At 30.0% G+C, this 16,640-nt stretch overlaps 2 protein-coding genes across 3 annotated transcripts; one reads left to right on the top strand and one right to left on the bottom strand.

Annotated features, from left to right (window-relative positions):
- Positions 1–10,871: 10,871 nt before the first annotated feature.
- LOC130982600 (protein TORNADO 2) lies at positions 10,872–12,295 on the bottom strand. The gene is made up of 2 exons (XM_057906638.1): positions 11,747–12,295; positions 10,872–11,380 (listed from the first exon to the last, which is right to left on the bottom strand). The coding sequence occupies exons 1-2, from the start codon at positions 12,242–12,244 to the stop codon at positions 11,069–11,071; spliced, it is 810 nt and encodes a 269-aa protein (XP_057762621.1). The 5' UTR covers positions 12,245–12,295; the 3' UTR covers positions 10,872–11,068.
- A 1,333-nt stretch (positions 12,296–13,628) lies between these two features.
- On the top strand, positions 13,629–16,351 carry LOC130982641 (28 kDa ribonucleoprotein, chloroplastic). 2 transcript variants are annotated; one of them, XR_009087184.1, is made up of 5 exons: positions 13,629–14,013; positions 14,092–14,190; positions 14,410–14,709; positions 15,133–15,191; positions 15,870–16,351. XR_009087184.1 is itself a non-coding variant. In XM_057906685.1 (4 exons), the coding sequence occupies exons 1-4, from the start codon at positions 13,711–13,713 to the stop codon at positions 16,041–16,043; spliced, it is 876 nt and encodes a 291-aa protein (XP_057762668.1). In that variant the 5' UTR covers positions 13,629–13,710; the 3' UTR covers positions 16,044–16,351. The 2 variants fall into 2 exon arrangements, 1 of the variants encoding a protein (XP_057762668.1); XM_057906685.1 differs by lacking the exon at positions 15,133–15,191.
- Positions 16,352–16,640: the final 289 nt, after the last annotated feature.

Here is a 16,640-nt window from a genome sequence, read left to right on the forward strand (position 1 = left end):
AATTTTACTCTTTGTGCAAAATAAATTAGAATTTCATTCTTATTTCAATTTCTGTCACCCACTTTGCACCAAACAGAATACTGAGATTTATTTCAATCTCTATCTCTTAGTCTCTGTCTCTCAATCTCAATTTTTCAATCTCTATCTCTCCACTAAACGCTACCTTATCTCTACGATTTGAAAGTTTCGTGACTTATAGATCGAATGCTCATCTAGTGTTGTTTCGTCACCCTATTATTTGCTTAAAATACTATCATTATATATAGTAACAAGAGGTTAATCATTAATTAACTGTCCCGGTAATATTTGAATAATCTTAATTATTATTTTCATATTCATCATATATATCCATATGTTAGTTTGATGAAAGGGATTGGAGTACTTGAATTGATCTGAATAAGAGTCCACCGGAGTTGTGAAAATAACCTTATGCCAAACTATATATATCTTGTCTCTGTCTTATTGATTGCCTTCTTTATCATAAGAACCTTCCCACTGCATTCCTAGGCAAATTAAACATTTAGTTATTTATAAACAAAATAACTAGTGACGACAATTTGATATCTCTCTATCTTTGCTTTTCCTAAATCGTGCACATCACTAACTTAATTGATGAAGGGAAAAAAACACAAGTGCCCCACTGTTGAAGAGGGAAAATAAAATTACCCAAGTTCTTAACTTATGCTTAGAAAGCAACATGCAATCATGAATATGCATCCCAAATAAAGAAACTATGGAATCATGACTCGTTGTATTGTGTCATTTCACTAACTTGTACTAAAATAACCCATGGTTTGTAGCTCTATATAGTTAGGAACTTATGAATTATGATTAATGCGGTTATTAAGCCTATTCAAATTACAACTTGCGTAGTCCAATCTTCGTTAGATATTTGTATGATTCCTTAAGAAATTCTAAAGTAGACAGTGACTTGTGTAAGAGTTTTAATACGCAAAGCATCACTTATTAGTTATTACTATTATTTTTTTTGTTATATGTAGTATCACCGTTTTTTTTTTTTTTTTGAAAAAAAGGGTTCCAGATTATTGAAAGAGATTAGATTCCCTCATAATGCGCCCCAAAACATACGGCCGCAAAAAATTAAAAAGAATATTATATATTATTTTTGTGGATATTCTTTATTAAAATAATTAATAAAAATGAGAAAAATAAAAAATTATTTTTTATATTATAAAAAATACAAAAATACAAAAATAGTACGAATTTTTTTAAATTTAAACCATTTATTCCACGTTGTGGCTATCCAAAGTGGTTTAATTTATAGATAGAATAATTAGAAGCAGCAATATTTTTTTAAATGGTGGTAGCCATATAGGAGCACATTAGTAGACTTTTTCTTTTGATACAGAGCACATTATTAGACTGCTATAGTTAGTGGAGATATAAATTAATATATATGTTTGTAAACACACACATCTCAATTACTTTAATTTCCATTATTTACTTTGCTAGAGAGAGGGTTTGCATTCTTATTTTTGGTGACATGCTCCATCGTCATAATATGATCCCCTAATATTATTAATTTATTTAACTTATTTATTACTCGCCCTAAAGTATAAGTTATTCCCATTTTGTTTTGTTTTATATATAATTTTTTTTGGTAAATAAAACATGAATGAATTAAGTATAACGTGTAGACTAGGTGTAATTAACCCAAATGATCATACATGTGTTTTATGTGATAAGTTTGTAGAGTCTGTTTTTTATTTGTTTGTTGGTTGTGAGATTTTTTGACAAGTGTGGTGTGCTTGGCTATTCGTTCTCGAAAGGAAATGGACTATGCTTGGTACACTCAAACAACACTGGACAAATGTTGCAGCAAGAAGAGGTGAGAGGAGGAGGTGGGTGATTGACTTCTTTGCTGTTATTTGAACGATTTGACTAGAACGAAATGATAAAATCTTCAAGAATAAAAGTTCACGTGTGGTGGATATTATTAATAGATCTTTTTTGCTCTCCGATGAATGAAGTGGTGGTAAACTCTATAATTATTGATGACAATACTAAAAATAACTAAAAATTATCATGACTAAAATTATCAAATTGTTCTTTATTATTTTATATGCTCTATCTTATTGTGTTGAACTCTTTACTTAAAAAAAATTAAGTATAACGTGGGATGGAATTGCATTTGTGTGGCATGGTGCTCAACTACTCATGATGATCATCATGTATAATATAATAATAATATTTGAACCCTTGGGTGAAAGAGAGAGCCATATTCATATAGGTACAAGTAAAAGTGGTACCCACTTGTTAATCAAATTGCCGAAGCCGTGATGTCATTTGATTTACTAACCCTAAAAAATAGGATCGGATGAAGATGATGATGCTGAGTGATTTAATCTTTTATATATATATATATAAAGTAGCAAAAGAAATTAAAAGTGGTAGCCTCCTTCAAGCCCACACTCTCGCCATTCATGCTCATTTTCATCATCATTGAGGCTCACAACAACTATGTAGGATTTTATATTTGCTCATACACACAATACTCACATATGACACTCTACATAACCCTACGTGTTTGTATTTTTCTTTTTTCCAGAAAGACACGGAATAATAATAAGGGTTTATTTATTTTGTGTCATAAAGACACTATTAAATTTATAAATTAAAATTTTTTTATTAAAAATATAAAAACTAATTTTTTAATATATTTATTTCGTATTTATTAAATAAAAATATTTAAATTTTTTTGTTAATAATAAATTTATTATGTGTTTTAAAGATATATATTAGCTAAATTTTAATAATAATAATAATAATAATATATGTGATGAGTCAGAAATTTATGTTAACATTTTTCTTCTTGTTTGACCCTTGCAGTTAGATTATGGTTCCAAGCTACTAATAATGCAACTCAAATAGTTCTATTGTTGTTTAACACAAATCAAAAGATTAATAACCAATATCAAACTCTTGACTTTCTAAAGCAGAAAAATTCAACTTTGATTATACATTTCTCTTGACAAGCTTGCGTATAAAAAAATGGCCACCTTTTAACCTTTTTGCTTTAATTTGTATGATTAAAATGTACTTGGAATTATAGAAATCAGGTACAACTTTTTTATTATGTTTGACAAGTGTTAATTATAATACTACTTTCTTTTTGTTGGATGCATGTGTGAAAAAAGAAAGGAAAAAAAACATTTTAATTAATTCAACAATTAATAATTAAACATCAAAGAATCATTTTAATAATGTACTCAGTTGTTAATTATGAGGAGTGCTTAGAACAGGAAAACAATCTTATGGTGGGACAACTCTACTGAGCCGATTTTCCATAATAATAATAATAATAATAATAATAATAATAATAATAATAATAATAATAATAAGGTAAAGAGTCAATCCGAATATAGATTATAAATAGAGAAAAATCTACTTTTTTTAAAAGTATGTCATTTTTATTTTAATTAACTATTTTATTATATAAACATTGACTTTAGTATCGGAATGTCTTTATAAATTGTCTTACTTATCGATTTTCCAACGGCTAAGATAATCCGTCAACTCAAAGAGCTCACGTTTAGGGTTCAGATCTCCCCTCACAACAGGGGCGGAGCTACACATATGAAAAGGGAACAATGGCCCCAAATTTTTAATTTTTGTTTAAAAAAAAGAATAATAGATATAGCTCGTTTTTTTATTTTTCAGCCTCTCTCCTTTTTTTTGGATACGCTTTTTCAGTCTTCCTTTCATTCATAAAAAAAATCAGTCGATTTTTATATAACATTAACAAAGTATAATAATTTTAGGTTTAGTCTAATAGTTTAATTTATTTACAAAATAAAATATAAATTTTTTTTCTCTCTCAATATCTTCATTCACTCAAATTTTTTACTTTTACTTTGCAGCAGATAATAATTTTAGTAAATTGTTAAACACCACCTTCCTTAAATAGTTAATCTAACTCTGCTCCTGTCTCACACAATCCGTTGCTCTTGACCCGACACCATCCGATTTGCCACTTTTTCGAGCAACCAAACAAATAATAATAATAATAATAATAATAATAATAATACGTGTAATTTGAAAGACGATGAGAAATTTGATTGAATTGTTACCCTAATCGAAACCAAGCAGAGAGTAGAAACAGTAAAGGGTTGGGGCATAGGTATAAGGTTTCCTTGAATGTTATAGAGGTCAATTGAAGTCATACAGTAGAATCATTTATTTCCGGAAGCAATCAAACAAGCCATGAAAATAACTTTACACGAAGGATAATGCAAAAAAATAAAAAATAAATAATTATTACTACAAACCAAAAAAAGAAAAAAGAAAGAGGATTGATCTCAATCCGAAGAAACAGACCTCGTAGTCTCAACCAGAAGTGGATAAGAAGGGCGATGCAAGTAGCTATCCACATTCACATCCTCCAAACAACTTTAATTAGCCACCCACATACCTGGCCCCTAAACACAACACGACAATTTCAACTCATCAAAATTAATTTATCTCAAAATACCAAAAAAAATAATAAATAAATAATAATAAGAAGAAGAAGAAGAATTTAATTTTAATACATTCTTAATATAAAATAATTTTTCATACATATTCTATACAATTATATAATATTACATTAATAAATATAACTATCTCTTAAATAATTATGTAAAAATATAAATATAACTGAATAAATATATAAAATATTTTATATTATCAAACTATTAAAATTAATAATGTCATTGTTTATTATTACCTTTCGTGTGACAACAACAGCAAGTGTTCTCCTAGGCAAATGTTATGTTATTATTTGTGTATATAAAGTTATAAACAACTCGCTACTTGCAGTGTAGATATTTATGTAAAAATATGATATATATTTTAAGAAATATTTCAAGTGCTCTGGGAAGTACCGGTGTATCAGTTATTTAATTGTTAATTTTAATTAATATATATTATATATATTTTTTATAATTTAGATCAACGATTAAAATAACTGATATACTGGTATTTTCAGTGCACTTAAAATATTTCTTATATTTTAATATATGAACATATACATACAGTAGCAGTCAGTACAGTTACATATATAACAATTCTACTTCTTTAATTAATTAATTAATCAAAGCAGCCAGAATTGATGATAAGATTCTTAAGAACAAAATTTATAACTATTCAATCTTCGTCCTTTTTTGAACTATTGTTGCAACCTGATATATTAGTCTACACTTGTTCACATAAGTCGATGTAATTGAATAATAATAATTTTGAAAAGTATCTCATATATAAGATATAGTATATATGAATATGACAAAATATATTTGAAAATTAAAGGTGTGAGGCAAGAAAAGTTCGTTGTCCTTTCCTAATTCCTTATATGCCCCATATAACTAGCAACTAATTTATAGTCGCAAAATATCTTTGTGATTAAGCGCCAACTTGAAAGACCTGCTCATGATAATGCCTATACTTGGATTAACTGTTCATACAATTGACAAATAATCATATAATTGGCTTATAATTATTGTATTTGATTAATTGGGCCAACATTAATTATTGTCCAATAAATATAGTTGCCTAATTAGAAATACTATTACTCGTATTTTTTTTTTAATTTTTCCAACATATCCCATCCCCTTCCTAATTTGGTTTTGTGTTTCGAGGTTGCTTTAGAGTATTGACAAGTGACATACAATAATATCTATCTGCGCAATCTCATTCATCATCCTATTCTTAGTCATATTTAATTTTGTTTTCATAGCGTCAATAAAATAACATTATTTTAACTTCCAATAGAGACTTCAAGCCATAGTGGTAAAAATCGGACCGAATCAAACGGTTCGACCAAAAAATCGATGAACTGGATTCTATACTAATTCGGTCTAGTATTTGAACCGCACAAGTAATTGGTTATTATGCAACGATGTTTTCTTTTTTACAAATTAAAAAACAATTAATTGGTTATTAGTTCTCGTTCTTGCATTAATTTCGACAGATCCAAGTCCCATAATCCACAATGGTGTAATGGTTCAATGTACATCTCCATGTGGTTCACATAAAATTCGATTAAAAAACATATATATAGATGAAAATTCATGTGAAGTCGACTTTAAGTGAAGTTAATATTTGAGAATCGTTAGATGAAAATTTAGTCAAATTAGCCAAATCATTTAACGGTTCTCAGTATCAATTTTACGTGAAATCCACTGCAGCTGAGTTTTCACCATATATAAAATAAGTAAATTTAAAGAGGGAACTACCAACACACGGGTGGCATCTATATATATATATATATCTGAGTCACATTCCCTTTGTAATTTTGATTGGCATGGTTAGGGAAGAATTAAAGAGAGAAGAGAGGATCACAGATTTTGACATAGCCCTCCATTATTTGGTTTGGCCTTTGTGACAATAATAGTATCCACGTTAGTCTCTTTAGTCTTTAAAGCAGAGACTATTCTACTATATTTTCTCTAATGTTGCTTCATTTTGTACTAATAAAATGGAACACTTTGAGAAATAATGTTGCATACCTTTTTGCCTATGACACCATAGTGCAACAGTAATTACTAATAATACCTATCAAGTCCTCTATAACTTTATTGAGGTTCATAAGGTATAGAGGAATATATACATGTTTGAAGCCTTGACTCTTTCAATATCTACATACACTATTTAAGATATTTTGTTTAGGTATAAAAAATTAAAAAAATATACTTATTTTACAAAGAAAAGGTCTAAGGCATGGTCCAAGGCGTTTGCCCATTGAAGATACCCTCCTAAGGCTGAAAGAGTCGCTTCTTCATCTTAACAAAATTAATTAATTAATATCATAAAGTCATGGCCACAATTATTCTGAACCTAAAAAAATATGTAACGTAGAAGAAAAGGAGCAAGGAAAGGTTTGGCCATTCCTACAAGCTACAAGTCAACTCTTTCAATCAATGATGAACATTATTATTATTATTATTATTATTATTATTATTATTATTGGTAGTGTTGATGCTTTTTACAAGTTTCCATGGTACTGAGATTCCAATCAATGATGAGAATTATTTTTGGAGGGGTCACTAGATTACTCGCTCATTTTCATGCCTTCTAAATATCAAAATCAAAATCAACATGGTTGGTCTTCAATGGAAGTTGATCCACACTGGTCAGTGCTAGCGACATCATCACACACTCCACCTGGATTTTTTTTTTAATTTATATACACCATTTTTATATACATTTCTTCTTAAAATAATTAATAAAAAATAAAAAACAGAATATTTATGTTTAGTGTTATAAAAAACATCAAAAAGAATGTAAAAAACATCAGATCCCTCATCTGATCTGAAATTGTAACAATTGTAGTAGATGAGGATCAACTACATTTTAGGCCTCAAAACTAGCCTTCACGAGATTTTCTTTTCTGAATTCTGTCAGAAGTTAGTTAAAAAAAAAAAACTATTCCCCTTAACTTTTTGTTGAGAAATTCCTCTGTATTTAGAATTTCTTTTTATATGTAAATAAAATAAATCGATATTCATAATTTTTTAAACATTTATCTATTTAAAATTTAAAATACATCTCGAATGTAATTAGTGGATATAAATACAAATACACTATGAAAATAAATTAAATCATACATGTATTTATACAAAAATTTATTGATGACCGATTTTAGTGACTAATTTTGGTGTACAAATAATATTTTTTACTTATATGTTTAGAATATACTGTATCCGAAATATAGAAAGAATTTGAATGTATTGATCTCGAGTACACCTGAGATCTAATTTATTTGGTAAATTCACAAAATTGAGTGTGCTATTTCATATTTATATATAAAAAATCATATTTATTTATCCCCAAATGTTTAGTGTGCTATTTCAAGATTTATTAGTCGGATATTTTGATATAATTCGTTACACGAGAGTCAATTTTTGATAAAACTAGGAATTGCAACTATTTTTTGTAATATTTGATATAAGTAATAAAAAAATGTGAGCATGAAATTGAGGGAAGTGCAAATTGTATTGGTGCAGTGGGAGGGCCAAATTATTTAAAACATCTCTCTCCCATATTTTTGGTATCACACATATTTGTAGTTCAATTTATTTATTTATTGTTTACATCAACTTCAATTCATGAGATACAACATAATTACCATATAGTTTAAATATTGAAACAATACCGATTAAATATCAAGAGTGACACATTGGTGATAGATAGGTGTATAATGAAACGTTGTTAGGAAATTATATTCCTCCAGCTGCTCCAAGAACATGGGTCTCTATCATCATGGTTGGATGATTTTGGGGTAGACAATCCCTAATGGATTACAATATTAGGTCCTTTTCTGTTGCCTATTTTGCTCATAAATCATTTCTCAGTTCAATGCGAAGAGAAAACACATATATAACAAGACACGCAAGTAGAAAACCATTTGTTGATTAAATCAATTGAAAAGAGACTTGGACATGTGAAACATCCAAATTTTGTTCCACTCTCAAATCATCATTAATTCATAAATAATCTATATTAACAATTAGGTAATACTAGGTAATTAATAACTTTTTTGAACAATATGAACAATTACTAATCAAATCGAAACATACTACACTTCTAAATTACTTACCTAAATCTTAATATTAGAATAACCATTTGCACACCTAGTGAAATAAATATTCGATATATTTATTGTTCACATTGTTTAATATTTTTATTGTCTACCTATACTTTTCCTAACAATTAACATGTAACAAGTGTTAGTGTTGCAAGTGTGAGGAGTGTTGAAATTAGTCCCACATTAAAGAAAGTAATGAAAAGTGAGGAGTTTATAAGATGAGAGACTCGTTAACTTGACACTGTAAAGTTTTGAGTTGGATGTGGTATTTTCTCATTTTATGTTATCTTACTTGATTTCTCCTCAAAATCTCCTCGAGAACTCTCCACGGTTGCCCAACAACAAGTTCTCTAATTCATCAATATTATTCTATTCATAAGAAAAGATATACACATATTTTCTTAAATAATTTGGTCAAATTAGCATATGAAGATTGTAGTAAGCTTAGTGTGAGGTGGGAAAAGCATGGGAATGGAATGGGAAGAATTAAAGGGAAGTAATAGAGAAGTAGAGAAGGCGTAGGGATGGGTATTTAGTGTTGTTTTGTAATGGGCAGTGATGAGTGGATATGGGAATCAATGTCTAAGTGGTGAGTGGCGACACATACATACATAAAACGACCACATAAGGTGCTAAATGCTAATTGCTCTGCTTATGCTTATTTGTCAGAGTGGCCGTACACACTACACATGCTATGCTCTTCAATTTTTGAGTGTGGTAGGCCTTCTTGCCCTGACACAACCTACCCAATACCAATTCTTCTTCTTCCTCATCTCACTCTCTTTCTATTCACCTTGCTAATAATGTAACTCAAGATACATACAATGCTTTCATTAAATAAATAATGCAATGCACCGTACCTAATATTAAGACGTTATTATCGACATATATCTCATTCAAGTTAAATTATACTGTATTTTGGCGGGTTGAATTCAGGAATTTCATTTTATCTGCAATGCTTTTTTCTTTTTTTGATGGTATGTAATTTACCTTGTCGAATTATTTTAATTTTGGTTTGTCTTATTTTGGGCCTTGAAAACAATAAATGTTTGTATAAATGGAGCCCGTTTGTAAGTAATGAAAAACCTTAACCTGTTAGAACCAAATAAAATAGGGCTTTTAAGGTAAATACAAAAAAGTCCTTGTTACTTATTTTTAGCAACACCTTGCCTTGGTTTTAGAAAGATAGGATAACCCAACATACAAATAAAAAGAAAAGAATTACAGGCCCGATGGATTCTAATGTGTGCACATACCCACCAATATTTGTTGGTATATATTTAGGCCCATCTCATCATCGAACAAAGGGTTGGAATCCTGACTAAGTTCAGAAGTTATAGGACCGATAGTAGTTGTAGTGTGTGTGAATGTTGTGTGTGTTGTGTAAAAGAACAAATAAAAAAGGAGTAGGGGATGGATCATGACAAAAAAAAAAGAAAAGTAATTGATGGATCTTGATGGTCAAGATTAGATTGGAACTAGATCTAGCCCTCCTAAGAGCAATTTTTTTAGGAAATTAATAAAATTGAAAAAATACGTAAAGAGTACATTAGTATGATAATTAAAAAGATAAAACTAAAAATATATAGACTGAAATTATAACTAAATTTATATATTCTATTGAGATGAATTTATGGATCAATGTGAAATTTTTGTTGTTGTTGGCATGCATTAAAATAGAAAAGAATTTAATAAAAATAATTATTTTTTAATTTAAAAATACTATTTATATAATAAAATTAATCATTAAAATTAGATATATGATTTAATTTATTTTTAATGTGTATTTATATTCAAATATATATTTTATATTAATAATTAATTTTAAAGACTAATTTTAGTATACATATAACATGTTTATTTTTAATTAGTAATTGGCTAATATAGCCGTGGACACATAAAGTTAAGAGAAAGAAAAAAAAAATTAAACACAAAAGTAAATATTAACTAATTATTGAGAGAAAAAAAATTCAATGGTTTTCTAATTGATTTTAACCATAAAAGATTTATGTAACATAAGAGTTTTACTATTATCTAATACATTAATGACGAGGACGAAGATCTAATAAAACAGTGGCTGAATAAAATTAAAAGTAAAAAAAATTTTAAACACAAAAATAAATATTAACTGAAAAAAACAATTCAATTGTTTTCTAATTGATTTTAAGCATAAAAGATCTACGCCACATATATAAGAGTTTCCCGAAGATCTAATAATACATGGTAATATCTAAAGGTTCATAATCTATAGGATTATTAAACTTAAAACAGTTATTGGCTTGGATAAAGCTTAGGACAACACGTGAAAAAGCTCCATTAAAAGTTACTTGCTAATAATGATAGACATATTGGGAATCCCGAGACATGAAGCTTTCGGTGCTCTCCACAAATCTACCCGAGCCCTTTGAAAGCATCAGTTTTCTCTCTAAGTTGGAATCAACACAAATGCTAGCAACTAATAGAAAGAGTAAATAGTAACATGATGTTCTAAGTATAGCCTTGTTTGTATCTGCGGAAGAGATCCTCAGTGTTAGCATTTCTAAAAGCACAAAAGCCAACCAAATATATGATGATTAATGCAACGATGGTGATGATCAAAATGACATTGGCCCTCTTCCATTCTTTCCTGAGATGAGCCAACAAACCAGCCTTGCAGGAGTCACACGCATAGCAAAGTTGTGTTTGGTCGTTGCTCCACTGAAGGCAATCCATGTCCTCCGCACTGTTTATCGGGCTTATCCAATACGTTGGATTCACAAACGTGTACCCACATAGTGTTGGGGGCTTACAACACCCTGACTACAACACACACCACACCACCATTAATTGATCCATTAAAATCTTAAAGCTATTAAATAAGGTTTCTACTAGGGCAATAGACTATTTGTACAATGTATACAATTGATTATTGAGTTACAAAATGAACATCTTCTATACTATCTAGAATAACCATCCAAGTACTAGGAATAATAAACATCTTTCCAAAAATTTAAACTGTTTTTGGAGTTCACCAAAATTCAAACTCTTGATCTTTCGGATCTAGCGCTCTAATACCATGTCATGATATTATTCATAATACTCCATAAACTTTCATTGTACACATCGTACAAATATTTCATTGGCTCCTCGTACTTTTCCATTAAATAATTATATGTAAGTTCGTACCTGCATTGGTGTAAGATGTGCGTTGAAGAAATCCTGAGGCATTCGGAATCTCTGATTGAGGTCGGCACACATGTTACTGGAGCTAAGACAGGCTCTGATCTGGTCCCATTTGAAGGAGCTTCTCACCCGTCTTCTTAGGAACGAAGAGAAATCGTCCAGATGGTACTCCAAGTAAGCACGGTTGGGTTCTATCACTCCATGGCCACGAATGGTGACCATGTACACAAACACCACCATGATGACCAGCAACACTATGAGCACGAGCATGGCTACAAGGTACGATATAAGGAGGCAGGGGATCCTGAAGAAGGCTCCGACCAGACCCGCCAGAGCCACCACAAGCACGAGAATGCCGAGGATTATGACCGGCCATTGGAGGAACTTGACGCACGAGTCTGCTGGCTCGTTTGTTAGCCATATGCCGGCGCCGATTATGGGGATTGAGAGTATCACCGCCACTAGGTTTATGCCTCCGATCACATTGTTGCTGAGTGCCATTTTCCTTTGCTTCTTTGGGAAGAGTGGGTTTCAAGTGTGAATAAAATTGGATGCTGTGTGATTTTGTTTTTACTTTGTTAGGCTAGGCAGCCCTACACATAATTAATTATTCACCTTGGATGCTTGCACCAACATACTACTACTGTTCATTTCTTATTATGAAATATGCTTAATGTTATAGTATTTAAAAAATATGCTTAATTTTTAAAAAAATAATTTTAGTATTTAAAATTTTATATAAAAAATAAATTAAACAAAAAATAATCATGAAATAATCAATATTCAACGGTATATAAATCTTCAATAACATAAGAAAATGAATTCTCTCTATTTTTTTTTTGTCATAAGAAAAAATAAAATGTAATATAATAAAAAAAGGGATTTGGTCTTTGGAGGGATTAGATACGTGAGGAGTGCTTTCCTTTCTGAAAAGGTGTACCTTGTACAGTAACAGTGACGTTGGGACATGAGACGCGAGGAAGAGGGAAAATTTGGCGGGAAAGAGAAGAAGTGGCTGCCAGCAATATATATATACATAAGGGGCAGGGGTAAAATTGGAACAAAATCACCCTCCTCATGCCTTGTCAGCTTCTTTGTTGACTATTTTGACATTCCTTCCATAACTGTTTATGATTCCCTCCTCATGCTTTGTCATCTTGTGCTTCAAAGTAGCACCTAAATAAATTGGGATTGCCTTCCACACATGTTACACAAATTACAAATTACATTTTTAGTAAAAAAAGTATAGATAGATAATAAAAATATTAAATAATGTGAATAATAGTTTAAATAGATGAATGATTATTTTAATATTAAGATTTAGATAAATAATTTAAAGGTATAGTGTGTTTTTATTTAATTAGTAATTATTTATATTGATAAAAAATTATTAATTACTTAATATAACCTTTTGAGTAATGTTTATTTTTTTAGTATGTATATTTATTGTAAACGATGGACTATTTTTAACATTTTTTTTATACTGGGTTTATAATGGTTATTATCTATATTATGAATGGTTAGAGTATTAATTTTAAATATGTTATTATTTAAATTAAAATATAAAAATTGAACCTTTTAATTTATAAAAAATACAAAAATCAAATTTTCTAATTTTTGGGATATAAAAGTTAAATTTTTTAATTTTAAAATTAATTTTTTTATTTAAAAAAATAAAAATTTTGAGGTATAGAAATTATGAAAACTTCTACGGTTTTTAATTGTATTTGCAAATATATATTTATTTATCTAAATAAAATATACTAGTGGTTAATCTATACAAATTATATTTACATTTACCATGCATGTTTCTGAATAAGGTTATCCAGTTGTAATGAAATTGACTTATGAGAGCAGCAAAATGGTGATACTTGGACACATTGTATCCTCCCAAAACCTCTTATCTCTTTCTTTCTGCTCTCTTCTCTCTTCTCTTCTGTTCCATTCTCATCTCAGTTCCAAAGTCAATGGCAGCAACATTAGAGTCAGCACTCTCCATATTCGCATCTCACTCTCACCGTTTCTCCAACAACAACACTCATCTCTCTCCAAACCTCTCTTCTCTCTCCTTCTCTTTCAATGCCTCCACACCAAGATCATTCTCCTTCCTCTGCTCCACATTGCAAGAAGCACAACCACACACACCTACAACTCAGGAACAACCCAAAAACGTGAAGAAGAAGCTCTATGTCTTCAACTTACCTTGGTCTATGTCCGTTGCTGACATCAAAGACCTGTTTAGCCAATGCGGAACTGTAACAGACGTCGAGGTTTGTTTGGCCAACATTCTTTTATTATTACCCGTTAAGTTATGGTTTTGTCTCTAATTTAAATAAGTATTATAGTAGATCATAAAGAACAAACAAGGCAAGAGCAGGGGTTTTGCCTTCGTTACTATGGCTTCAGGGGAAGAGGCTCTTGCTGTCGTTCACAAGTTCAATTCTCATGTAAGTTTTATTCACGCACAAAGGAAACTCAAGTGCAGTCGACTTCACGCCAAGTTAATACTTGAAAGTCGTTAAATAATTTGACTGATTTGGCTAAATTTTCATATAACAGACTCTCAAATATCAACTAAAGTCGACTTCACCTAAGTTTTTACCTTAAAAAATCAATATATCTATGTATGATTTACATTGAGGCTCATTAAGTGTTTTGTGATTCAGCAAATATCAGGAAGGGAAATAAGGATAGAGCTTGCCAAGAGATTCAAGAAGCCGCCGCCTCCTCCTCCACCGTCTCCGAGTCCCCCTGCCGGCGAGACACGTCACGTGGTATATGTAGCCAACCTTGCATGGAAAGTAAGATCACCCGTTCTCAGACAATTCTTCACTGATAATTTCAAAACCCCAGTTTCGTCCAGGGTTGTCTTTGAGAGCCCTGCCGGAAGATCTGCAGGGTATGGATTTGTTTCTTTCCTCACAAAAGAGGATGCAGAGGCTGCAATTTCTGCTTTGGATGGGAAGGTACTTCTCAATTTTGCAATTTCATTATTTTGATGATTAATTGTGTTTAGTCCTTAATGCTAAATACAGAGAGCAACTTTAGCTGAAATTATTGTTCATCAGAAGAAATACTTTTATGTGACATTAGGTATCTATGTTTAAGTGTTGGATTATATTTAGGGTATTGTGTATCAATATAAAGTATATTTCGTATTGATTTTTATGTTTATTTAGGTTGATTTTGTCATTACGATTAAATTACATTCTTCGCCCATTATTAAATACTTCTTATTGTACATTCTCACAATAGTATATGAATTTGAAGTTTGTTCTTAAATTATTATCATAAATTTTAACATGTCATGCCTCCACGGTCTTTTGTTTTCAGAATAAGCAAAATATAACTAGTCTTTGTCATGTACTTAGGGAGCGTTTGTTTTGCAGTACTGAGACAGAGACTGAGAAACTGAGATACAGTATCATGTTTATTGACTCAGAGATTGGTACTAAAATTTCTGTCTCTGTTCCCAAAATTTCAGTATTTCAGTGCTTCCAAAATGTAGGAACACATGGGACTTATATTTTTATACCTAAAATACTCTCATTTTAATTAATTAATTCCAATTTTATCATTTGTGCAAATTAAATTAGAGTTTTATTCTTGTTTCAATTTTTGTCTCTTACTTGGCACCAAACAAAATACTAAAACTTATTTCAGTTTCTATCTCTTAGTCTCTGTCTCTCAATCTCAGTCTTTCAGTATTTGTCTCTCCACCAAACACTACCTTAGAGTTCCTTTTGACAAATTTTAAAAACTATTTTTTTAATTATAAAAAGTTATATTAATATTGTTTGATATAATTTTTTAAATATGCCTTTAATTTTTTGAAAAGTTGTTTCAAAGCTTTTGAAAAAGTCAAAACAATTTGAGTTTTTTTTCTTTTCAAAAGTTATAAATCAATCTTATTTATAAACTAATTTGAAAATAAGTATTTTTATGATAAAAATTCAAGTATAAAATAATTTATTTATAAACTGTTTTTAATATAAGTTCTTTATGTTTTAAGTTTTTTGTTCAAAAAAACTTAATTGAGTTGTTTATCCAAATTACTTCTTAATTAAGATGAACTCTGTGTTATTTTGAGTTTCATTGTCTACTTGGTTGTGTTCTCCTTTTGCAGGAATTAATGGAGCGACCACTTCGTCTTAAGTTGAGTGAAAAGAAAGTCAAAGCAGCTCCAACTGAAAGGGATGAAGACCAAGCTCCTGAATTGGTGGATCAAGAGAAGCTCAAAGAAGCTGAAACTGAAAAGGAGGAAATCCATGATTCTGATGCTCAGCTGGAAAAATCATAAATCCTAACCCTTTTTCTTATAATTGATTCTTGGAGCTGGATTACCTCATTTATACACAACTTTGATGGATAACTCCTTTTTCACTCATGTTCACTTTTTCTAATACCCTTAAAAATGTGGTTGAAAAGCTTTTAAGAAATCAATTTTCGACATAAATCTTCATATATAGTTTCTTTATTTCTAAGCAAGTTTTCCACTCACATTTTTAAGGGTGTAACTCAATAATCTTGCGAATTAATGAAGTTGCAAACAATGTACATTTGAGTTTGAAACTAATAAGTTCAACCATAAATCATTATACGATAAGACTTTGGTATATGTATATAAATAGTTTTTTCCTTTTATTGAACGCATTTATGCTTGGGCTATGCCAAAAATCATATAGAGACATGCAAGAAGTGGCACATAAATAAACTTTACATTAACTAATTTAGGTTGGTCGAGTGATCAGCTTATTTGTTCATTTGGTCAACGGTAGATCCTTAAACAGTGTTTAGATACGTGACGAATTAGTTCTTAACATGTCAATTTGAGGGATATTATGAACAAAAAAAAATTAATAAAGCTTACATTCACAAAACATGCTTGCAACTGAAT

Source organism: Arachis stenosperma, chromosome 5 (genome assembly GCF_014773155.1).
Source record: "Arachis stenosperma cultivar V10309 chromosome 5, arast.V10309.gnm1.PFL2, whole genome shotgun sequence".
NCBI lineage: Eukaryota > Viridiplantae > Streptophyta > Magnoliopsida > Fabales > Fabaceae > Arachis > Arachis stenosperma.